Genomic DNA, 26666 nt, shown 5'->3' with positions numbered 1-26666 from the left:
AGTCATCGTTACAAAACGATTTATTTAAATTATTATTGGAGCATATTTTACATGACAGCGATAATTTTTAAGTTCATGTATTAAGAAAATAATGGCGGTACATTTACAATCTCCTTGGTAAAAACTCCTTATGCTTCTTTCCACTGTTCTACCCCGCCTATTTTATTATCACAGCCGGAGAGTAGTGGCATTTCATAATAACAGTGGCGATTCGGTTGGGTTGGGTTGGTCTGCCCTTTTTTAGTGATGCATTTTTTTCCCGTGTCCTCGAATCGTTTCTACGTGTCGTCTAATGTCGCCAGTCGTTTTTCGTCACTTGTTACTTTCGGTCTGTGTTAGTGTTATTAAACGATGTGATAATTATTGCTAAATTATTTTCTACATTAAAATTTATTTTAATTTTTGTGTTTAAAATGAATACGTGAAATTTAAAAGTGATCATTTAATGGTATTTGTTGTACAGTATAGCATTTTTCTAAGATGTATAAATTCAAAAATATTTATCCAGAAAAACTAATACTTCCGGCGCCTCCTACATTTTCTTAGTGTAACTTCTAAATTAGGTCTCTGGACCGTTGTGATAATAAAACTCACAGAAATTCAATCATTTTTTTTATTTAATAAGTAAGTTTTTTGTTTTGGATATAATTTTCTTATAATTATCCTTTTTAATTTACATATCTACAACGTATTTCAATAATATTGAATTAATATTTATAGAAGATCAATACGAAAACGGTATTTGGAAGGTTTAAGTAACATGAAATAAATTAATAAAATACACTATCTTTTATGGCTTTTTGAATTAAGTATTTTTAATATTCTTTAGTTTTAAATTATTATTTTTAATGCATTTGTAATTTTAAATAAAATTAATGAACAGCAATTAAATACTATATTGAAAATAATGTAAAATCGTACTTCAAAGTTTTACTTATTAATATTATTAATTCAACATAATATTTAATATTTTTTCACTGTTCATAAGAACAGTGAAAAAATTTCTGTGTATTATATTAAGTTTTCATTTATTGTTGACTCTTAGTGGACAATATTAGTTCACCAGTTTATGCGTAGCATTATAATAATTAAAATTGTGTTATTAGCTCATTTTGATAAAATATGAAGTACATAATACTACATTTTAAGCAATAATATATGGTGCTTACATATCAAACTCATTAATATCACTAAAAAAAACATGCAAATATTGTTTTATTATTTAAATACCTGAACATTCAACACAATAAAAAGAGAATTTATCTAATTGCTATAAAGAAATTATTTAATTAAGAAACATAACCAAACTAATTTTAATGAAATCATATTATTAGTAGTTATATTAGTTGAAAGACATTTTTGAAATTTTTTTTATTAGTTCATAATATAAAGTTTTACCTACAACTATTATAATACTTTTGGCAACTAATAATATAATGTTTGTGTAAAATTTTCTTTTAGCTTATTATTAGCTCTTTTCATTAAGTCAAGTGGTCCATGGATAAAGAATAAACTATGATTGACTCGGTTATTAGAAAATTATCACTAATTTTAATAATACATGATAATTGTATATTTCAATTCTTTGAAGATAATTAAATATTTTATAGAAATTGAAATGTCACTAATATTTTACTATAAAAGGAGAAAAATATGTATTTCAAATCTGCTTACAGTGTTCAATTGTAAGTTAACCTTAAAGTTTTCATTTATTTACGATTTATGATGTCTCACAAATAACTCATTCAATCCTATAACTTATTATTAAATACTGTACTCTAAAATTAAACTATCTAATGATTCATTTAAAAATAGAAGACTTTTGGTTGTTTACCTCTAATGTACAGAATTTATTAAATTGTTTGAATTATTTTCTTTATTTCATCTGACAATATTTTTTAAACATTTTAAAGTTAGCAAAAAGCTCTAAAAAGTCTAAAACTTTAAAATCTCAACATATTTTTTCCTATCATTATTAATGCATCATTAATTTTACGGTTTTACCATTGTATATCAATAATATTTATCAATATATTAATGAAGCATTTACAGAGAATTTCTTATTGATTAATTTTCATTATCTTTAAAGTGCTATTATGTGATACTGTAGAATTTTTATTTTTTTACTTAAATAAGTAGTAAAATTCTTAGATTTTTTTTTGTTAGGAAGATAAAATGAATATATAATTTCTGAAAAATACTATTTCATATACAAATAACGGTTAAAATGATGGAAGACAGAAGGGAACGCAGTCCCTTTTCTTATTTGGAGGATAATCTAGCATCCCCTTTAAGTCAAATCCCAAAATGCTGGGGGTACACTTTAATTTTGAGCATTGAAAAGTGGAAATTGTTAACATAAGAAATTTATTTAAATGGTCAAAATTTCAAAATTGTTAAAAAAAATAACTGTAGAAGAATTTAAATTATGAAATTATAATAATTTTATGATACAACTGGTAATTTAAGATTTGTTATATTAATAGAACCTATCATGGTTGTTAATATATTTTTAGTTTGTTGAATACTTTATACATTATATTACTATATTTATCATTTCATAATTTTATATATATATATATACTTACATAAATAGGTTACTGTTAATATTTTTTTTTCAATTTGTTTCTGTTTAATGTTTAAATATTATTTAAAAATATTTTGCATTTACTTCCATAATAAATTAAAATTTTTGATATTGACTTTGTGATGTTTTGTATAATATTCATTTCTAATTGATTTTTAACAAAAAATATAGGTACTAATCAATTATTTTATTGATATAAATTTTTTTTACTAAGTGAGTATATTTGCTTATTATGATCAATATAATTTGTAGCCTTTAGACAATTTTGTATAGCTCAGAAACACGTCATTTTTTAGGAACTATAGTACTCCTAGTTTTTTCCACTTTAACTACTGTATACAAATTATAATTGTAATGTTATGTAATTCAATATGCCCAACTAATAAGATAGTCTCTTACTTTTCAAAAGATAAAAATAAAATGTATTCTCCGATTACACTATATGTTTATCAATTTTTTAAGTAGTTTAATTCTGGTTCAAATAAAATTTTCCATACTTTGATAATTATTAGAAGAGTTATTATAAGAAGAGTAAAATCTAAATATCTCTTAATCTCAAAGCTGAATTATTTATTTACTGCCTTATTTGTTACACATGGAAAATTGTACAATGTAGGGGTTTTTTCTTGAGAATTTCTTTAATTATGAATTCTAGGATGTTATTATATTTTTTATTAATTTGTAAAAATATTATAGTATGATTCATTTTACATTAAATAATTCATTGAAGACTAATTAATATTATAAATTCTAATTTTATCTAATTTTAGATTTCATAAATCTTTTGAATATATTGTATCTCTACCATGGTTATATCTACTAATATTATTTATTAAATTTATTGAAGAATTAATCAAATATTATGTTATTTGTTGCATTTTTTAAACAAAACTTTAAGTTAAAAAAAATCTTTGCGTGCCCTATAAAATTTTATAGGCCCTAGTATATTACCCAACTCAATAGTTCAGTTAACTTTTTTTTGCTCATTACATTTTATGGAAAATTTAACAATGTATGTGATTTTTTTACCGCTTATTATTTTAATCTTGAATATAGAAGTTAAAGCAAGTTAATTATGTTGTGATGATGTCAATCCTTGTGACTTACAAGGACTGAAGGATTGATTCTCATAAACCTTAAAAACCTGTTCTACTATTCTACAAACTGCTCTTTAAAAGTAATAAAAGATAATTGTTGACCTATATATATATAAAAAATAAAGACTTAAAAATTTAAGTAGTAACAGTTATTAATAATTGTTTTCTAAAAATTCAACACACTGAACGATTTGTTCTCCACATTTTGTGATATAGACTATATTTTAAGTCCTCATACTTAGTCTAATAAATAAAATTTAAAGACACTTAATTAAAATCAATAATTTTTAAGTGCAAAAAAATTTACCACACTCATAAAATAGGCATACCATTTTTTGTTAAATGACAGATTTACTACATATCTATTTATATACATATCATAAAATAAACCAAAATCCCATTTTTGTAACTTTGAATATAAGCCACAGAATTAAATTTATAAAAAATTTATATGAAAATGTAATTGAATATTTGTTGCCATATTCATTAATATAAACTTTCAAAAATTTAACTGTTACTAATATCATAATAATGTGCTTATGATTTCCTTTTTATTTTGTTATTTCATATAAATGCATTGTTTAAATTGTGGGTTTATTTGATTTAATGGTACAGAAATTGGTTATAATTTTTTAAGAAATTATTTAATATCTGTTAACTAGACTTAATTATATTAATTTTCTCTAAATTAACTATCAAAAAATACTGAAATGTGTTAATATAATCTCTAGTTTTTTACGATTTTTTAAAAATTCAGTATAATATTTAGGATATAATCGTATTTTCAAATGTACTCTATAATTTATAAATAATGATTTGAGTGTTTAAGGTCAAAAAACAGTTGGTAACACATCTTTGAGGTGTTTTTCAAGTAACCCTCAAATACCAAAAAGAACATTGTGTAAATATACCTTATTTCATAGCGATATATTATATTAATAATGTATCAACTGTAGATTTTTAAAATATCTAATTATTTATTTTTTTATAGCTAAAATATGTTTAGAAATTATTAGAAATTTATTAAGCCGTAAATATGACGTAATTTTTTTAATTATAGTCAGTTTACATACATTCTCAGCCTTATATTATATCATCTCGAGTTGTGGATATTACTTAGCAGTAACATTGAAATGGGTCATCATTTATTTTTAACTTGGCGGAAAATCTGTTTTTTAGTTGACAAAAGCAAATATGGCTGATTTCAAAACAAAATATGAATATCGAATGACCGGAAGGGTTTCGTTTTATTTTTAAGGATTGATAAACCAAAATAAATATTATAAAGAGATTGTCTAATTTACTTTGTATTTATTAGTTATTTATTACAGTAATATTTTCTTATGATTAATACGTTAATATTTTTAATTTTCGTGAATAATTTTTGTACTCTAAAGAAATTGGTTCACAGTTATTAAAATAGTAATTTACAATAATTAAAATTCCTCAAAAAATTAAGATTAAAAGATTAAATATTTTTAAAAACTGTTTAATTGAAAATCTAATGTTCTTATTAATTTTTTGAAAATAACGAGGATTATGCAATTAAGATTTTATTTTATATTTAAACGGTTTCCTGTGTCCACATTTAAAATTAATATTTTAGAGAAATAATAATTAGCTAAAAAAAATAAAAAAAATTGATTTATTGTTCAAATTAAATTGAATATATTTTTTTTCAAGTAATTAGAGTTGTAACGTTTTATATTTCTATTTTTACAGGTTTTTAATTAAAGAATTTTTATGGGAAATATTAAAATCCAAAACTAATACTACTAAGCAAATAAAAACAAATATTTTTTAAACAAATGTATTTTAAGTATGTAAATTAATTATTAATGAATCCCTAAGCTAACACTGAAACCTTCTATAACTAAAAAAGGTTTTAAAAATTATTGGTTCCCCTCCTCGTTAAACAATATATTTCGTTATGCTTCTGTTCTTAAAACTTCAGCGGATTCCACAATGTGCCAACGCATTATCAGAATATACATATTTTTCTTTTTTATCGAACTGTCTATTTTTTTTTTATTAATCAACGCCTTCGCTATAATTTCCTATCTGAGAAATGATTTTTATCCTACCGCCACTTATTAGTCATGAATACAATAATTCGTTGTATTAGTAATGTTTAATATGTTCTATAAAACATGTGTTGTGAAATGTCAGTTAAAAAACTGAACAATTATAAGAAATAAATTTAAATATCAGATTTTCTGTTTGGTTTAATAATTTATATTTATAATGAAAAACTGTGAAACGTCAACGACACGATTTTTCTCTTTAATAGTAATGTATTAATAACACTATGATGTTTAATATCATTAAAATCTTCCAGTCAACCTATTTGTTGTTCGTATTCTTGCTATATAATTGTTACATAGCATTATATATTTACCAATTTTCCATTAACTTTATAACTGTTTTAAGTTTTCAAACTGGCTAGTTTCGATGCTTTTTCTGACCCAAGTAGTTCTGAATATAAAACAAAATGCAGGCCATGTGTTATATACGAAACACGCAAATAATATTATTGATTCGACCCGACCCCTCTTTAATTTTTGTAAACGAATATGAAGTATTTCTGATGTCTTGTATAATAATATACTTTTGAGATAACCTTCTAAGTGTCTTAATTTTAAAATATCATTAATGTACTTGATATTAACGATACATTGGTCATTGTATACTCAATGCTTTATTCAATGTATGAATCGTAACGAACGTACACACACGCCGGATAACTGTCCATCAAAACCATATAAGGCCTGGTCGAGTATTCCGTCATCCTATGGAGGTGGAAATACTTTACACCTCCTCTGGCCGTCGCTATCGTTGACGACGCAAACGACCTTTAAAATCCGTTCATCTTCGCAAAAAGAACCCAACTTCGCGTTTTCTCTTCATTCATTAAAAATCAATCAATGTAATATAATTCTCATATTTGTGTCCGTTTGGAGAGTTGTTGTAAATTTCAAAATAATTAGTTTAACTACTTGCAATGCATAGTTAGTAATTAAAAAGTAATGTCTACATTAATAATCAACGTAAATACAATCAGTAGCATTTAACAATTATTTTTAAATGCCATCCAATAAAACGAATTTAACCAATTTTATGTTAACGTTTAAATTATGGAATTTGTTTGAAAGCGCATCTAGTCGCAGTGATTGTATAATTAGCTCATTGTATAATAAACTTATAAACAGCAACTGTACCATAAGGTCGTTTGTGTGGGAATGACTGGTTTTTTTACCGCATGTCAACCCATGCACACCCACGTGCCACACTGCGATACGCTAACACGTTATGCACCCAAGGAGTCTGTTCTAAGGTACACTTGTATGTAACGAGTACTAACCACTCCTTCTCGAGCGGCCAGTGATGATAACGATACAATAAAATCACACATGTTAGCGAAATCGGACGGTTTTCACGGGATGATCGACGTTTGGCCGTCTGCCGTTTTGCGGACCCGAACGTTACTGGACCGTAATGCACCGTACCAAAATGACTGCCAAGTTTACCGGTGCGTCCAGCCACATTCGTCCCGTCGAAAACCGCATATGGTCAGATTCGCGCCTTTAGCGTTACTGCCGTCAGTGCTTGTTACCGGCGTTGTTGTTTGTCAGGGGAAACTACATTAATGAGCGCCGTTCAACATTTATACACAGTGCCTGCGTTCGCATTCCGCCACGACAGACCAAAACCAATAAAGTATACACAATATTCTCTTTTTTCCATTTGGAAGCGATATTTGTTTTTGTTCTACGTGTTCCCCCTTCCTTTAAAGGTTTATAAATTATAACCAATGCACGAGCAAGTAGTATAAAAATATCATGTAAACTGATTTGTTACCAGTAACGCACACAGAACATCAATATTAAACCGTTGACGTGTTTGTAGTGTGACTTAATGTTTTGGAATTTGCTAACCAATTTGATTAAATTTAGCTCCTTATATTTCTATTTTGTTTGCATCTGGTTGTAATGAGTGTGTTTAGGTAAAAAAAACATATTTAATAAAACCAATTTAAATATTAAAATGAATACAAAACGATCGGCTTTTAAAAAACTAGGTCGTTTAAATGTCAAACTGTCTATTTTTATTTTGAGTCGTATTCAGTTAAATAAAAATCACTATAGTGACACGATACGTTTAACTTTTATTGCAATTTCCAAATATCATTATAAAATGACATGGTTTGTTTTTAATTTAAATATCTCACAAAAAAGTACCGTTTATTTAGTTTTTTCTGGAGGGTTACTATTTTACAAATAATTTCGTAAAAGTGTTTTAAGTCACATTTTCGACTAATTTTTCTTTATTCGTAAATGACGTATATTACGTATATTCACTTTGCTACAATTTCAAGTATTCATTGAAATCTAACTAAATTATCCAGTGAAATCAACGATAAGTATTACATTTATAGACCGATTATTTTACTTTTTGCTCATACAATAAATGCATTTGTATCATCGCGATCGTGCGCTTCACAACTCCAGTCTTACTTAAAATTAAATGTTATGATTTACTACTACATAATATGACATATTATATACTTGATGTATAATTAAAAAAAAAATGAACAAATAAAGAAGCAACTTTGAAGTGAACTTTTTTATAGATTTTAGTTATATTATAAAATAGTCATTACTCTTTTTAATAATAATCGCTTATTATAATATTCAAATAAAATATACAAATAATTATTCACTTAGGAATATATATGCTCATTCTGTAGCATCAATCGCATTGCAATTTAAATTTTAATTAATTCAATGTCTGGCCTCGAATGTATTAAGTTGGTTAAATAAAACTTATTAATAAATGATATTACGTAATATTGCAGGTAAAAATAATTTTGTTTGAAAAATGAACGGAGAACTCACTACTATGTGGACGATATTTTTATTAGTGTTGGGATTTTGTAGAGCTCAAGAGTTAAATCAGCAGCTGATGATACAAAATCCTTGTATACTTAAACAAACGTGTCATGAATGCATACAGACACCAACTTGTGCTTGGTGCGCTCAACCAGTAAGTTATTTGTTTCAAAAAACTCAATAAAAATGAATATTTTTGTATGTCATTAATTTTTTTCCTAATTACTTTGTCTTATTCAACCGCCGCTAAACATAATATTTATTAATTAGCGTATTTTACTTCCGTATATAGTTATCACATTAGTTTCATGTAAAGGCTGGTTTTTCAATAGTGTTTGATTATGTTTGTCATCCTATCGGCCAATTGTTTTTTAGTATACATGTGTGCATTGCAACAGGCCTCAAAATTATTAGGTTTTCTGGAGTTTACTGATGTCTGAAAAGTTATCNATTGTTTTTTAGTATACATGTGTGCATTGCAACAGGCCTCAAAATTATTAGGTTTTCTGGAGTTTACTGATGTCTGAAAAGTTTTTTTAAGCCATACAGTTATTTATTTTCTTAGTTAGTCGCCTATTAGATTGATACAGAGGAGATAATTTTATTTTATTATGATATGTTTTTATACATATTTTTTTTACCCGTGTCAATTCGTATTCTTCTTGTTAGCAATATATCAATATATAGTCCATTTATTATAAAACCTTTAAAAACATATACAGGGAAATTAATTTAGATGAAGTTTTTCAAATTAGTCGAAAAATAAATTTAAACAATTTATTATTTTTTTTTTTAAGGTACATATTTTTTTCAATTTATCAATCATGCAATATTTTTTATTTCATCCCTTATACCTTATTAGAGTGTCAATTAATTTTTTTAAATGATAACATACATAATTAACTAATTTAGTTAATAGAACTTTTCAAAGACTATCATAAGTTGTTTCATTTTTAGTGATTTTTGATGCAATAACTAGATAATATGATAAATTTGAACAAATTGATGATCTGTCATTGTATTAGTTTTTTAAAACTTTAAAAAAAATATATATAAATATTTTATTTTTTTAAATTTTGATTATAAATGTTAAAATCAGAAATGTTATTTTTTATTTTGGATAATTTCTCTTAAATAAATTCAGGGTTTTTAATAGAATATAATCTTAGTAGTATAACCTTTTGTATGGTATTAGTGTAAAAATATATATTATTGTAGTATTTCTATTTTTGATTGACAAATTCTAATAAAATGATATAATTTAAATGGACATGTAAGAAAATAAGTTTTATTATAAATATTAATAGAAATTAATAATCATGATTTTTCTTTTTTTTTTTAAAAAAAAAGAGAATTTTAAGAATACTTTTAATATAAAAAATAAATTTTGTTATAATATTTGATAGTGTTTAAAACTGAAATTATTATTTTTTTTAGTCGTTTGATGGTAAACGTTGCTTTCAACCCAATATTAACTCTAATTTGTTATTACAATGTGAAGAACGTTATATAAATAATCCTGACAATGTATTTACTATTATGGAGTCCCGAAAACTTCAAAAAGCTAGCAGATTAACTTCTAGTAGTAGTTTTAGTAGCAGTAGTAGTAGTAGTAGTAGTAGTTCCAGTTCTAGTTCTAGTTTTGGATCAAATTCAGGAGGATTTTCTGGTTCTGGACATGAAGCTATCCAAATATCTCCTCAACGAGTTTCCTTAAAATTGAGAATAAGTATGTTGTTGATATAAAAAATAATATTTTAATAATATATTTCTTTGGAAAATGTTTAGATGAAGCTTATAGGATATCATTTAACTATGCACAAGCTGAAGATTATCCTGTTGACTTATATTATTTAATGGATTTATCAAAATCAATGGAGGATGATAAAGAAAAATTGTCTGCTCTTGGAAATTTGTTAGCTGAAAGTATGCAAAATATTACATCAAACTTTCGTCTTGGTTTTGGTAGCTTTGTTGACAAAGTTGTTATGCCCTATGTCAGCACAGTTCCTAAAAAGTGAGTGCATATATATTATAATTTAATATCATGATAATTGTGTTTGTTGTATGTGATTTTAAATCTCTACTACATATTTTTTTTACCTGATTGTTATGGGGTTAGACTTGAAACTCCTTGCGAATTTTGTGTTCCTACATATGGTTTTCGAAATCAGTTGTCATTGAGCTCGGACACTGATCTATTCTCAGTAAGTTATTGTTGTTAAATGGGTCCAACCATAGCAAAAAACACATTTGCCTGTATTATGAACAAACTATAAATATTTCCATGTTGTATAAACACAAATGCCTTAGGTGTTTCTATTGCTATTAGCTGCTTTACTATATATGTGTAGACCTAAGAAAAATTTGTCTATTTCCTTATTCTTTAAATATACTTTTATTTTTAAATTTGGGTCCAATTAATTTTTTTTATACAGGAATATATATATATATATTTATATAAACTTCTAATGATACTTTTGGTTGGTGAAAGAAAAAACACTTATTGTCTCTTAATTATAAGCTTGGTTTATGCAAAAATTAAGAATTATTATTTTCATTAGCTAAATTATTATTTTATGAACATATTTATTGAGTTTTTGAAAATATATTATATCAAATAGTTTTAAATAAATTAATGTACTTTTGACTAAACATAATAAAAAAAAATTGTATTACAATTATACTCATAACCTGCTTATTTACAATAATTTTTCTGAAACTTGATTGTCTACTCTTACAATTAATTTAATTTAATTAATTAAAAACTAAAATAGCAATATATTTAATGTATTTCTCTCTTTTTTTTTTTTTTAACAATAATTTCCAAATATATTAGGATTTTTAATGATGATTAGATTAATACTTATGCAATATTATTTGTATGAGAATCAACTATACTACAAAAAAAATTTATCATTATTTATTTGCACATAAATATAATTAGACATTTTTGTTTATGTATATGTCAATACATTTAGTGTTAGTAAATTATTTGACAATATTTGATAATATATGACAATCTATCTATTAACTAGAATAGTGATACCAATCAAAAATGAAATTTACATAATATATAAAATTCAGCTACTAACAACAGCAAAAAAAGAATAGGATGCTCTTTCACTTTTGGTAAACATAATAAGTATAATTCATGAAAGTTTACTAGCTCAAAATTTAATGTTTACTTGGTTAAAAAATAAAAAACGAAGTTATATCACTATTCTTGCTGTTATAAAGGTTCAATTAAGTTCCTATATTATTAAATACAAAACACAATAGTCTATATTTTTTTTATTTGTTGGCGTAAAAAGTAGTATTTCTTTAACTTTAAAGTAAACCAAGAAAAAATTCATATAAAAACGTTTAATATGCAATTTTTAAATAAATAAATATATTTTTTTAATTGATTTATTTCTGTTCACTTTAAATAGTAATTCTGTGGTATAATTTATGAGTGATTTTGTATTTGTAAATATTATACTTGATTGGATACATGGAACTCTCTATTGATGTTAGATATGTTAGGCATAATAATATGTTAGGTAAAATTATTATTAAAAAAATCCTATAATATCTTGAATCTTCCATATGTTTGTGGGAGAGGGAACTCTTATTCCATTCAGGAATATGCTTAAGGTATGCTAATAAATTTTTCTGGATAGCTAAAACAATATTATTTTATTTGAGACTCACATGAATGTTGGAAAAAATCCAATAATTTTCATTATAATGATATATTTAGTATCAGGAAAAAACATTAAAATAAAATTGTACCTTAAAATGTAATAATGTTAAAAATATATTTCAGAATATAACTCATAGTAATTTTTATTTAATTTTTGTAAGACTTAAAGTGTAAGTGGAATTTATGTTAAATTCAAATATTTTAGCCTACATACTGCATTTTTCAATTTTAATTTTCAATATTCTTTTAATATTGGTTTAAAAAAATATTACTTTTCAAGGTCAATTTATTGTTCCATATATTTAATGAAGAGTGTAATTGTAGTAGTTGTAAAGACAAAAATTTTTGTTATTGTGTAATGCATGATATGTATTTATTTAAAAAATGTATTTTATTATTACAAAATATATTTTGTAATAATTTATGTGTGCTTGTAAAATATTCAGCTTGGTTGAACCATGTCCACGCTGTGAGAAACCCTATGGTTATCAAAATGTCATGTCTCTCAGCCAAGATACTCATAGATTTGCTGTAAGTTCAATATTATCTTCTCTGTCAAAATTTATTACATTAAAATAATCAAACTAACAACCTATCTAGTTCAATATTTTATATAGATAAAATAAACTCAAAATTCTTACAAAAAAAAAATATACTAACTTATTACAATAAGATAATATTTTCTTATCTATTTATTTGATTCTTCATATAAAATTTATAAATTTATTTTCTTAAATATCATTTTTTTTTCACATGACATAATTATTTGCTATTGCATGTTTGATTTAAGTTAATTGAATGTTTATTGCTTATTTGTGAAGATCATAAATCTTATATGGGTATTTTATAATCTAATTTTTACAAAATATTGAAAATAAAAATAGGGTGAAGTTAGAAAAGCAAGTGTATCAGGCAATTTAGATGCTCCTGAAGGTGGCTTTGATGCCATAATGCAAGCAATTGTATGTAGAGAGCAAATTGGTTGGAGAGAACGTGCACGCAGATTACTTGTGTTTTCTACTGATGCTGGATTTCATTATGCAGGCGATGGAAAAGTAATTATATTTTCCTATTGTCTCATTTTTTATTAAAAATTAATAATAAACATTTTATTTTAGCTTGGTGGAATTGTAAAACCAAATGATGGTAAATGCCATTTAGATAATAGTGGTAGTTATACACATTCAAATGTTCAAGATTATCCATCAATTTCACAGGTTAAAAATAAAATAACTATATACATGTACATGTTTAAAATTTGTTTGTTTAAAATATTTTCAGATTAATTTAAAAGTAAGACAAAATTCAATTAATATGATTTTTGCTGTTACATCTGAACAAATAAGTGTGTATGAACGTTTGAGACTACATATTGAAGGATCTTCTGCAGGTACTTTATCCAATGATTCAGCTAACGTTGTGGACTTAGTTAAAGATCAATATAATGTAAGTTTAAATACAAAATTTTTATTCAAATAATTTACTCTATTTAAATTTTAACATTTTAGAAAATTTCATCATCAGTTGAAATTAAAGACACTGCATCTGAATCCATCAAGGTTACATATTATTCTAGTTGTCTTGACAAAAGTGGTCAACTAAAGCAAACTAACAAATGTGATGGTCTTAAAGTTGGTACTGTAGTGCAATTTCAAGCAGAAATAGAAGTGACTTCATGTCCACCAAATCACAAACATTGGCATCAAACATTCCAAATATACCCTGTTGGTATTAATGAATCTTTAACTGTAAATCTAGAAATGCAATGTGATTGTTCATGTGAAAATCCTGGAAATATTGTAAGTACTTTAATACAAATTACTGTTTCTCTCATATAAGTATTATATTTTTCCACTAAGTGCATTATGTAAATATATTTTTGACAACATTTTTCTTTTCATTAAAATTATCTATTACTTGATCTAATTAATATTATTGAAAAAAACTTTTGCCCAAAAATGTTATTATCTAGTATTATACTAAGTTAAATAATATACATTTAAACATTGGTATTATTTTATTTCATGTCTAAATCAAAAATTAAATTTACAAACTTTAATACCTGGTTAGATGAAAATATTTCCATGTGTTATTCATAAAAAAAAAGAAATTCTAACAATATAGTTTGTATACCTTTTTATTGAAACATTGTGTTTGAATTAATTCATGATTTTAGAATTGATGTAATTGCATTCCATTTATAAAAAAAACATGTACATAATTGTTCTCCACTAAAATTCAGAACTTAAATTTACTTAATAGGAGTATTTTAATGAAATGTTCTAAAATTGTTGTTTTTATACTAAATATGTTTTAGGGATATATTGAAAAATCTTTTGAATGTCATGGTGCTGGCACACTTAAATGTGGTATATGTGAGTGTGATCCATTTCATTTTGGCCGTACTTGTGAATGTGATGCAAACAACAATCGACATGGTAATGATTCTTCAGTTATATCTGGGTGTCGCCCTAATAATGACACAGAAGTTAATTGTTCTGGACGTGGTGAATGTAATTGTGGGCAATGTGATTGTCACAAAAGAATAAATCCCGAAGAAGTAAATTATTTTAGCTTTCTATTTTAATCTATCATTACACATTCTGTAAATATTGTTTTTGATGTAGAAAGTTTATGGAAATTTCTGTCAATGTGATAATTTTTCATGTGATCGTTCCGGAGGTACTTTGTGTGGTGGTCATGGAATATGTGACTGTGGGGTATGTAAGTGTAAACCAGGTTGGACTGGGGAATCATGTGCCTGCCATGCTACTAATGATACATGCATTATGGATGGTAGTAATGAAATATGTTCTGGTCGTGGAGCATGTGAATGTGGTGTATGTAAATGTTTTGTTGAAGAAAATATAAGATATTCTGGAAAATATTGTCAAAAATGCCCAGTAAGAAATTATTTTTTTAAGTTGTAATAATAACAATTATTTTAACTTTATTAAAAATTAATAGACTTGTCCTGGACGCTGCCAAGAATTTAAAGATTGTGTGCAATGTCTTGTTTATAAAACAGGGCCACTGTCACCAGAAGAATGTGCTCAAAATTGCACTATTAAACCAATTCTTGTGAAAGTAGCTGAGGGTAATATTTTTTAATAATAAAAAAAAGTAATAAAATAGTTTTTTTAATTATTGGATTAAAAAAAACCATTGGTTATAACATATTGCATTTGATGTTTTCATCATTGATGTTTGCAAAAATGTTTTCTGTTGTTTATTTCATTGTTATTCATTTTTAATTATATTTTCTTCTTACTTCAATATTAGTTTTGAGTATTATATTTTTAAACTGTTTAATAAAATTATATAAGACTTTATTAAATAATAATAGAATTTATGCTTCAAAACATTATTTTACTATATTTAATTTTAAAAATATTATTAATATTTGCTTTTAGGTTTTAATAAACTGATAAGCATATTACATAGAATTCATATGAATTCTGTTTTATTATTTTATAAAAAAAAAACATAACAATAACAATATTATACAAGCAAGAACAATTAACAATATTTTGTTTAACGCATTAGTCTAATTGAATGATCAGGGGAAAAAATTTTAGGAAGTATACTTTTTCTAATTTGTCCTATTTATGGGACAATTCAAAATTCTATCATTAATTAAAAGAAATAAGCTTTAAACATTTTTTCACTATTGTTGTATATTTTAATATCATTAAGTTTATTTTTACCAAAAAAAGGCTTTTATGTTTTTGAAATCCATGTGTTTAATTTTTATTATTAAATAATCTATTAGTTTTACATATTTTACTAGTAAATTCTTTGATTTTTGCATTGTTAAGTTATAAATATTAAAATAAATATTATGTGTCATATTTATATAGCTAACGAAGAAAAAGATGAAAACCTTTGTTCATATTATGATTCTGATGATTGTCGATTTGCTTATGTTTATACTTATGACCAAACCGGAAAAATTGTTATTCGCGCTCAAGAAGAAAGAGAGTGCCCACCCATAATTCATGTGACTGGTATATTTTCTCAATATTTTTAATATTTCTTAAAATCAGTTTTAAAAATATATTATTTAGGAATAATTTTTGGAGTTATAAGTGCTATTGTATTAATTGGCATGGCTTTCTTACTACTATGGAAACTGTTAACTACAATAAATGATAGAAGAGAATTTGCTAAATTTGAAAAAGAGCGTATGATAGCCAAATGGGATACTGTAAGTGTTATAGAAATTTGAACTCTTCTTTTATTCTATATTAACTGTTATTATTTTTTAGGCTGAAAACCCTATTTACAAACAAGCAACTTCAACATTCAAAAATCCGACATATATGGGCAAATCTTAATTTCCTGATGTGTTCAAAACAATAAGTCTAATTTTGAGAGACCTTAACTGAACAAGTAGCTTACATGTTAATTTAGCTTTTGTTAGCAGTTAGAACACGTGCCATAGACATATATGATAGATAATTAACACTTAATTTTTTTTTTGTACATATACTACATGGAAATTTATGTAAATTAACATACATCAGTATGTTTGACTTTTTTAGTTCTCTTAAAAGTTAACGCCCTATAAATTTTTGTGTTGAAATGTATATGAACATTCAAAACAAATCAACATAATCATTAAATCATAGATATATAAATAGAAATACTTAAAGAACACATCCTAATATTTATTTTTGTTAATGTATTTAAAGTTTTTCTGTAAATTACTTCTACTTTGTTAATATTTTATTATTGTAATATGTACTAGATAATGTATACATAATTTATTTTTTATATTTTATACTTAAAGTAATTAACAGATCTCTGAAATTAAAATTTATTCTAATTCTGAATTTGAGCTTATGTACTTCTCATAAACCATTAATTTTTGTCTAGTCTATTTCATGAAATTATGTCTGTTTATAAAATTATAATTAAAAACTTTTAATGATTGTAATTAATTTTGAAGAATTCACATTTATCATAAAATGTTTGCCATTAATTATTTAGTACTTACACAAAACATTTTTAGTGCCTTAACAACTATTCTTTGTGTGCTAATGTTGTGCCTTTTATTGTATTATAATATTAACGACTGACTTAATTATTATAAATAAATTTTTTTTTAATTATGGTAGACTTAAATTTTTTTCACCACTACGTACTTGTATTTAAACAGACACAATAAAACATTTATCATTCTCTACATAAATGTTGCTATATCAAGATAAAAATTTAATGTTGTCTTGTTTTTTTTATAATTAAAATATTAAATTTATTTTCATTAAAGAAATGGATACAAATATTTACTTTTAATTCACCATTTTTCTTCAAAGTTGGATTTTTCAATATATAGTGTCATTAAATATGTATAACATGTTTAATACTTTTAACATGGTATATTACTAATTATATTTCTGAGTGTGTGAAATAGATAAGCAGCCACTTGAATTAATAATTATCATGATGATTCCTTGAGTTATAATAGTACTACATTGAAAGTTTTACACTAAGAAAGTTTAGTAATACAATATAATAAAATAAAATAATTTTTCTGTTTCTATATTTTAAAGGGTTATTTTTAATCTTGCATATAGATTTTATAATGTACAGTTTAAAAACTGTTGGAAGTACTAAAAGCCCAGTAAAAGGTTTATAAAAGATTTATTTTGCTTTTTAAATAATATTTAGTTTATTTTTATATTTAAAAATATTTATTAATGAGTAGATGATTCAGAAATATTGGAGTTAGAAGATGTTTCTAATAAAATTGTCGAACACACAACTGAGAATACTGATCATAAGAAACTCAACAAGAGTAAGACAAATTGATATATTAAATTTAAAATTTTTCCTTTAATATATTTTTTTACTAATCACGATTAAAAAGAAGATGCCGTCGTTGATAACAGTCGACTTTCTCATGCATAAATATTCTTCCTTCTATAAATTCTCTATCCCATATTTTACCTTTTTGAAAATTCTTAATACATGTTTCATAAAAAGTAAAATTCTGATAACCTTTTAACTCTGACTAGACGTTTACACTTACTTAAAAAAACGAATAGATTTTAATTGCCCGACCTGATCTTTACACTTAATACTTAATTTATGTCCACGCCCTATGGACTAGGCTAGTTCGGTTCAACCTAATGTAGAACGAACCTAACTAGCCTAGTCGACGCAGTACTCTAATCTGCAGCAATGAGTCCCCTAATTAATGTCAGACGAAATCGTTCCTTCATTAACGAGATATAAGTATAACACTTTTTACTTTACACTAAAAGTAATTTTTGATAGAAGTGGCGGAAGCGCATTACACGCCCTTCGAATAACCTTTAGTTTTAATATCACCCATTTCAAAATAGTTTCTTTTTAATCCTTACATTCTGGGCTACACGAAATTGAAATTAAATTTAAATAACTAAAAATTTCAATGAACGTGACGAAATGTGTGTCTTTATTTTCCAAATGATCCTCGTAACTAAGAACTCATGTAATGTAAACCTTAAATAATTAATTTAAATAAAATAATAATAATCTAATAGATACATATGTATACTATGTTTACATGTAATTATTAACATTTTACCTCACAATTTCAATTTTTAATCAAATGATTTATGTTGTTTTTTTATTTATACTCTAATTAAAACAATTTAATAATAGATTAACACTTTTACTTAAATAATTCAATTGTTATCACTCCAAAGATGGAATGACGTGTGTTCATACTGGTATCGATAAAGTGTTTATTAAAGCATAATTAGCAGCTCCCTTTTTGTATTGTATAAGCTAGAAAATTATAAATCAATAACATAAAAAACATCTTTATTTTATATCGTCATTACAGTATTAGTTTTATATAATAATTCAATATTTTTATATTTAAATATGTATTTCAATATCATACGTGTATTATTATAAATTTTTTTACGTTAGATTATATTTAACATTCCTAGTACTCAGATTAATTTAATGTTTTTTAGTAATATTTTTTTTTAAGTTGTACTACTTGAATTAAAACACTTGTTCATGTTTTGGGTTTAGATATAGAAAATACATAGTAAATTATTATTATCACATTAACAAAAATGTATAATAATTATTCATCATTTACACAGTTATTTACGTTTTTTTATTTTTTATACATAAGTAATATCGAATCAAACATAACATAATAGTGAGTTTCACAAAAAAAATCGTTCATCAGTAGATTAGTAAAAAATGAATGATAGAGTGTGTTGTTTTTTTTTTTTGAAAGTGTCTATGTTTTTCATTTTACGCATCAAGATATAAAATAAAGTAGCAAAGCAATTAAAGTAAAAATTAGTCTTCATAAAAAAAGAAATAAATTTTTGAAAAATAATTTTTAAATTGAAGCAAAATTAGAATCCAAAAAATTCATCTAGACGTCTATTATAGCGACGGAACCGAGGAAAACTAAAATTCACTTTTGCATTTAGGTGTTTATTTGTGCCTCTAGAAAATTTACAAATATGTGCCTCCTTCAAAAAAATATTTTTTATTATTCAAGTATAATCATACGCTTACTTCATAATATTACTTTTCTAGCTTTTGTAGAAGAAAAACCTACAATTTGCGCTCTTGTTCTATGCTCTTATAATGCCCTGAATACGACCTTACTAATATGGCTACCTAGTTAAAAAGAGAATAATAACTCAAAACCATAAAAATTATAACACAGAATTTTAGATATGCTAAGTCTGGATTTCTAATGACGCCCTAATTGTTTTGTTATACTTTCATCTCTTTCCATCATTCCCGATAAATGAAATAATGTTTCATATAACTATTATTAGTGGTGTTTTGGAGGGTAAACCCACTAATAATTTTTCTTATTGATGTATACCCATGAAATATTATTATCTAAATTGTATTAAATCAAGTTATCAAAAGTTCCTATAGTTTAACCTAGCACTGGATTGGGAAAAAAATGAGATTTTTACCTTAAGACCCAGTCGCGCCTAAAATTAGAGCCACCAGTGATAATTTTTTTTTTCGATTTTTTGCTCTCTTCAAAAATATTTTCTTCAGTGTGCTTTTTACAAAAGGTATTTAAGGTATAAAAGGTATTCTGAGTTATCTATAAAGCAATATTTAAACAAAACAATATATTTTTAATCTTTTAAAATTTCACTTTTGTTTATAACAAAACACATGATGAATTTTTATGTTCCGAGGGGGTCACTATCATGGGACGTGAGCGGTCAGTCCCTCCCATCTACCATAGTACCCCCGTGTGCGGCTTGGGGGGGGAGTATGACACGGTACCGTGTTTCCCTCAGCAGCACATCACGTTATCAACCTAAATAAAAGTGTATCGGGATCTGATTTATAAGTGCACGGTGGCCTAGTGATAAGGTTAGTCTATACGACGCCTTAGGTCGCGGGTTCTAATCCCATACCGTGCCTCTTTTTTTCACATGATTTCCGGTACACTTTCTATAACCAGACGTCAATCCCCGGCGGCCGTGTTATGTTTATAACATGAACAAAATACAAATAAAATTGGTCAAAATAACAATAAGTTTGTTAATTTTAATATTTTTAAACTGGAGACGGTTTTTTTAAATGGCATCTCTTGTAAATGCTTTTACATTTTTAATTAACTTAAAGTTAATAAATAAATCAAATGAATTAACGTTCAATCTTCAAACAAACGAAATTCTGAATACTAAAAAAATAACATGTGATGTAAATTGTTATCGTCTTATATAATAATAATTATCCGACAAACGTCCTAAATAGATACCTACCAAAACTATTAGTTTTTAGCTATTTATAAATAAGCTTTACCTATTGATTTGAACCGTTTTATAAATTACGTGTGTCATATATTAAGGCTGATCTAAATTATCATTAGTTGCATTATCATAGAATTATAATTACGTGGAGTGACTACACTTATCATAAAATATAGTCTCAAATATTTACAAGGAGACCACCAAACTTTTCTCGATAACTCGTCTCCTAGTTTATCCGTTCATGATTGAAACCTATCACTACACAGAGTGTACATTGAGAACTTTTTTTCTTATTTACTGAGCACTCTATATGTTTTCTATTCAAAAAGCTCAGAGCATCAACTACACAAATCCAATTTTTTTAAAAAATAATTTTTTTTAGTTTCGAATAATATGTGTTTCTTGCGTACTTTAGTACAAAAATGGATTCTACATACAGATTATTTTTAAGATTTCTATTAATAAATAAATGTTCAATAAATTGTTTTTCCTGATAAATGTCTAATAATGAAATTACTCGTGTGTTGCACTAAGCCCTTTATTATATTGACTTCTTGTTAAATAAATAAATTTTATTTACCTTTGTTATTGTTGACCACAGAAAAATGAGCCAAATTAAATTGTATCAACTTAACAGAGCAGAAACAAAAAACACGAGAAATTTAATACTTATATTTAATTCGAAATTTACTGTAGGAAGGGTGAAGAAATTTTGTTAGGAAGGATAGTGTTAAGAGTGTTTCTTTTAAAGAATTATAATTGTTAAACTTAATGTTAATTAACGAAAATATTTCCAATTATAAGATTAATTTTTCACGTAATTCACACATAATTTTTACATAACCTACCCAAATCAATAAACACGTTATGAACCTTCCTTGGTCATTAACTGCAAGCCCGGTATTATAATTTGTCTTGTATACAGAGTAACTTTTGACCATAGGACCCAATCTAATTAACGAACTATAAATTACATTTTTTAATCACTATTTATGTATGGTCTCTGAAAAAGCGTGAGATCTGATCAAGGGCCCTGTACACCATAGGAAAAGTTTGAAAAACATGTTTAGAAGCTAAATAATTTTTTTTTATGGTAACTAGCTCCCAAAAACCTCTTCTTTAAACTTTACACATTCCGATCACCACCTTCCCACTCAAACGCCTGACTAATCAGCGGAGGGCATTGCTCAAAGAATATAAACCTCTGAACTAACATAGATCAAAGCAAAGTTTGGAATGAATTCATGAGTACATTCAATTTTTACAGTATAAATTATGAATATGAATTGATTAATTTCACAAGGAACGTATTTAATTATTTGACTTATTTTTCTAGGAACTCAATACACAAATTAATAACTGTATTATTTTCTTATTAATTTTGATTATTGTAACTAGGTCTTAGCAATGATAGAGAAATTGAGAAAAAATCAATTGGTCTATTTTTATGGTCGATTTTGCAGTTTTTTGGACTTGTTTCCTTAGCTATCATAATTTATACTTCTATAAAATTTAAACATGGTTTTTTTGGAGAATTGGATAGTAGTAAATCTGTTGTCATAAACCAGTCTCAATTATGCAATTGGCATTACACACTGGCCGCGCTAGGTTTTATATATCTTTTTGGAAACTGTAAGTACTTTGTCAATTTAGAGTAATAAAAGCTACATTTTTCTAAATTGTATAATAAAGATCAGTTTTAAATTGTAAAAACTAAAAAATGGCGCTTTTAAAATAAAATCCTAGAATACGAGGTGTGTTCAATAAATACCAAAATATAACTAGAGATAATGACCATTATTTTAGTATATAAAAATAATCATTATCTCAAATCAGTCATTAACAATACGCGTTCAAATTTGGTCGTTTTGTATGAAATCGCGATTTCACAATGGATAATATTACGGAGCAACGCGCGTGTATCAAATTTTGTTTCAAAATTGGTAAAAATGTTATGAAAACTTTTGAATTGATTAAATTGGCTTTTGGAGATGTTTCACTATGCCGTTGTGTAATTTTTGAATGGTTCAAATGTTTTAAAGAAGGTCGGATATCCATTGAAGATGACCATCGTCCTGGACGTCCGTCAACATCAATAACACATGATACCATTACTCTTGTTCGAAACAAAATTAGATATGACCAACGATTAACTGTCAGAACAGTAGCCAATGAAGTTGGCATATCAATTGGTACTTGTTATTCGATTTTATCAGATGAATTGGGTATGAAAAGAGTGTCCGCAAAATTAGTGCCAAAATTGTTAACTGAGAAACAAATGGAACATCGCATTGAAGTTTGTTTGGAACTAAAAAATCGGGTGTCTAATGACCCAAATTTTATAAAATCAATTATTACGGATGATGAAACATAGGTGTATGGATATGATCCCGAAACCAAAGTTCAGTCATTACAATGGAAGACCAAATTCACCTCGTCCAAAAAAAATATCGTCAGATCCGTTCAAACATTAAAGCAATGCTCACTGTTTTTTTCGATTTTTTTGGTTTAGTCTATTATGAGTTTATACCTACAGGTCAGACAATAAATCAAGTGTTTTATAAACAAGTACTAGTACGATTAGGCGAAAAAGTACGCCGTAAAAGGCCAGAAGCGTAGAAATCAAAGTCGTAGTTTTTGCACCATGACAATGCATCAGCGCATTCAGCACTTTCCATTCGTGAATTTTTGGCATCTAAAAATATACCAGTGGTACCTCACCCACCATATACACCTGACTTATCTCCCTGTGATACTATCCAGAACGCGACACAAGAGTTACACGCTATAACTAAGGAGGACATTCAAAGGTGTTTCAAAAGTGGCAAAACCGTTGGGAGCATTTTATCGAAGCTAAAGGACGATATTTTGAAGGTGATCCATTTAAATAAATTGTAAGATTGAAATATAATTTTTAATAAATTTTGTCTGGGTATTTATTGAACACACTTCGTATAACGATAAAAGGTAGAATTGTAGAATAACGATTTCTAGTTTTTGAGATATTCTGTTATTTATGGAGGTTCTTCCGATTATTCAACATTTATAATATATTTTGTTTTTTCAATATTATATTACATATGTGCAATATTTGGTTTACAACGGGGGTATGATAAATATTTGTTTAGCCTTTTCTATAAAAAAATAAAATGTATGTCTTTGTTTAAACGATTATGTTTTATAATAAAATAGTTTAATTAATCTATATAACCATTAACCACTCGACCTCATAGTCAGAAAAACTAACTTACCTAAACATAGCATTTAATGTTTCTATCCCGAATTTATTTTTTAACTATTTCGTTTAAATTAAGAAGGATATTTCATTGCAATATTTTTAATATTACTTTTTTTTTAGCTATCTTCATGATAATAGAAAACAAAGATGTAACAGTGTCATTTGTAATGTTACATTCATTAGCATTTTTAACTTCAACAATATCCATAGCAATAATTGTTATTCGAAGAGAAATGACTAAAGTACATGACAGCAATATATGGACTTTTAAAAGTATTCTCTATGGTCATCTATACACTTTACATTCTTGGATCGGTGCCACAACTCTATTGATGTTCTTGTTACAATGGTTGAGTAGTGTATTCATTTTTATGATACCTTGTTTGCAATACAAAGGATTACCTTTGGGCAAAAAATTTAGCTTATCTACGTTATTCATAGCCACCACTGCTCTTTTGACTGGTGTCAATGAACACGCCGTTTATAGTTTGTACGCATAAATTAGATAAATTTCTCTTAATAGTTTATTAATAGTTACTATCATGGTTGTAACGGGTAACGGGAATACAGGGTTCGATTCCGGGGAGGGAGTCTGAGAAACGGCTACCAGATCCAAGGAAAGCAGCAGGCGCGTAAATTACTCATTCCCGGAACGTGGAGGTAGTGACGAAAAATGACGATACGGAAATCATACCTCGTAATCGGAATGAATGAGTTCTATATCTTTAAATAAGAATAAAGTGTGTTAATATATATATATATATACATATAAAGCGACTTAAGTACGTAAACGTATCATGCATTAGGTACAGTCGTGTTTTGTGAGCGGGCAGGTCGGACTAACGTTATGCCTGAGGTATAAANAGAATAAATCGTGTTAATATATTAATTTTAATAGTAATTAGAATATATATATATATACAAATAATGCGACTTAACTACGTAAACGTATCATGCACTAGGTATAATCGTATTTTGTGGGTAGGCGGGTCGGACTAACGTTATACCCGAGGTATAAACGGCGGTAGGAATATATATATATATACGCGTAAGGCGCATTAGACGCGGGCGTTATTGGTCAGTCAAAATAAAAATTTGTTTACATATATATAATATTGATGACAAGCACGCGTGTACGGGTACGATAACTAAAAATAAATTTTTATAGGAATAGTGTACCGTCGTATTGTGAGCGAGGCGTGGGGAGGGGTGAATGCGTATAACAGTCTAGTCTAGACAACGGAATATGCGATAACGCGTGGCGTTTGGAGAGTTACAAACATACATACATACATACATACATACATACATACATACATACATACATACATACAGGTGAAACTAATATAAGCGTGTTAAAAATATATACTGGTGTTCAGTAAGTAAAGCAACGGGTTTTTAATGTTCGCATAGTTTGTAACAATTGACCTATTTCCTTACTTACTGAAAACTATTTTATATATTTTTTTTAAGTTTAGTGGTCTCTAGGACCATTCCGTCATAAATCTAGCCTTCCAACCTGGAAGGCTGATTATTCCTCGATCAGATGCTCACGTCTTCCAATCTATTCCTTCTCTCAGATCTTCCACATCATTCTTAACTATACCTATTTACCTCATTCTTGGTTTTCTAATGGGTCTTTTTCTTGTTGGAATCTTATCTAGTACTGTACGGTATAATGGATTTTGGTTTCTCCAAATATGTCCTAATTATAGTCTTTTATTTCGGATTTCTTTAATGATTGTCGGTTTTTAGTATATCGACTCTAATTTTTCATTATTTCTCATTCTCCATTCATTGGTTACACTGTCTTTCACAGGTTCAACAATTTTTCTCAGAATAATCTATTAAAAAATGAGAAGTTTTGCTTTCTTTGGCTTATCTTGCATTTATATTTTTCAAAAATACTTTTGTCATTTAATTTCTTAATTTGTAATTATTCCTCTTTGTTGATTTGCAATTTGTCATTTTCATCCAACATTCAACTAATAATTTATCGTAATCTGAATTGGTCTTCGTAAAGTTCTTTTGGTATTTTCTTGCAGTTCTAAAAAGAGTTATTTGTAAACCCTATCGGTGCTATTAATGTAGGGTAATTCACTTATCAAGAACCACTTAATAATTCGAAAAATAAAAATAATATTGATAATTTTATTATTAGTTTCTTTTAGTTCAATTTTTTTTTTCAATTCATTATATCAATATCATTCATAACGTATTTTTATGTTCATTCCTTATACCTGGGTATAAACTATGAAAACACACACAATTAGCTAGCTTATTAAATAGATAATACTCTTATTTAACATAAGTAGACAATAACAAACTGTAAAAATAATATATAAAATCTTAGGTCCCAGAGAGACTCTTTCAATTACTTTACTTAAACGTTAACTTAATTAACTATACAGGGTGTT

The 26666-nt window shown here is 26.2% G+C and overlaps 2 protein-coding genes across 4 annotated transcripts in view; both read left to right on the top strand.

Moving 5' to 3' along the window:
• Positions 1-225: 225 nt before the first annotated feature.
• Positions 226-17376, top strand: LOC126907708 (integrin beta-PS). 2 transcript variants are annotated; one of them, XM_050689198.1, is made up of 15 exons: positions 226-624; positions 8540-8727; positions 10011-10302; positions 10362-10590; positions 10696-10780; positions 13146-13316; positions 13380-13478; positions 13543-13707; positions 13770-14060; positions 14579-14821; positions 14889-15164; positions 15229-15358; positions 16122-16268; positions 16329-16468; positions 16530-17376. In XM_050689198.1, the coding sequence occupies exons 2-15, from the start codon at positions 8563-8565 to the stop codon at positions 16596-16598; spliced, it is 2502 nt and encodes an 833-aa protein (XP_050545155.1). In that variant the 5' UTR covers positions 226-624; positions 8540-8562; the 3' UTR covers positions 16599-17376. The 2 variants fall into 2 exon arrangements, with proteins under 2 accessions (XP_050545155.1, XP_050545154.1); XM_050689197.1 differs by lacking the exon at positions 10696-10780 and adding an exon at positions 12708-12792 and having other exon boundaries at positions 228-624.
• Positions 17377-17711: 335 nt separating this feature from the next.
• Positions 17712-26666, top strand: part of LOC126907713 (uncharacterized) — an 18335-nt gene continuing 9380 nt past the window's right edge. The window contains exons 1-4 of one of the 2 annotated variants that reach the window (XM_050689207.1): positions 17712-17894; positions 17972-18061; positions 22410-22643; positions 24370-24739. In XM_050689207.1, coding sequence (XP_050545164.1) covers positions 17849-17894; positions 17972-18061; positions 22410-22643; positions 24370-24739 — 740 coding nt within the window. In that variant the 5' untranslated portion in view covers positions 17712-17848. The remainder of the gene's footprint in view (positions 17895-17971; positions 18062-22409; positions 22644-24369; positions 24740-26666) is intronic. The other variant, XM_050689208.1, reaches the window with a different exon arrangement.

This window comes from Daktulosphaira vitifoliae, unplaced genomic scaffold (assembly GCF_025091365.1).
Source record: "Daktulosphaira vitifoliae isolate Bord-2020 unplaced genomic scaffold, ASM2509136v1 Scaffold_5, whole genome shotgun sequence".
Taxonomy (NCBI): domain Eukaryota; kingdom Metazoa; phylum Arthropoda; class Insecta; order Hemiptera; family Phylloxeridae; genus Daktulosphaira; species Daktulosphaira vitifoliae.
This window is presented reverse-complemented; position numbering and strand designations above follow the sequence as displayed.

What these genes read in the sequence shown, in the direction of transcription:
- LOC126907708 (XM_050689198.1), top strand. Translation starts at nt 8,563, where the DNA reads ATGAACGGAGAACTCACTACTATGTGGACGATATTTTTATTAGTGTTG. An exon ending in GTCAGCACAGTTCCTAAAAA is followed by an intron (nt 10,591 to 10,695) that starts GTGAGTGCATAT and finishes TTATGGGGTTAG; the next exon opens with ACTTGAAACTCCTTGCGAAT. An exon ending in AATATTGTCAAAAATGCCCA is followed by an intron (nt 15,165 to 15,228) that starts GTAAGAAATTAT and finishes AAAAATTAATAG; the next exon opens with ACTTGTCCTGGACGCTGCCA.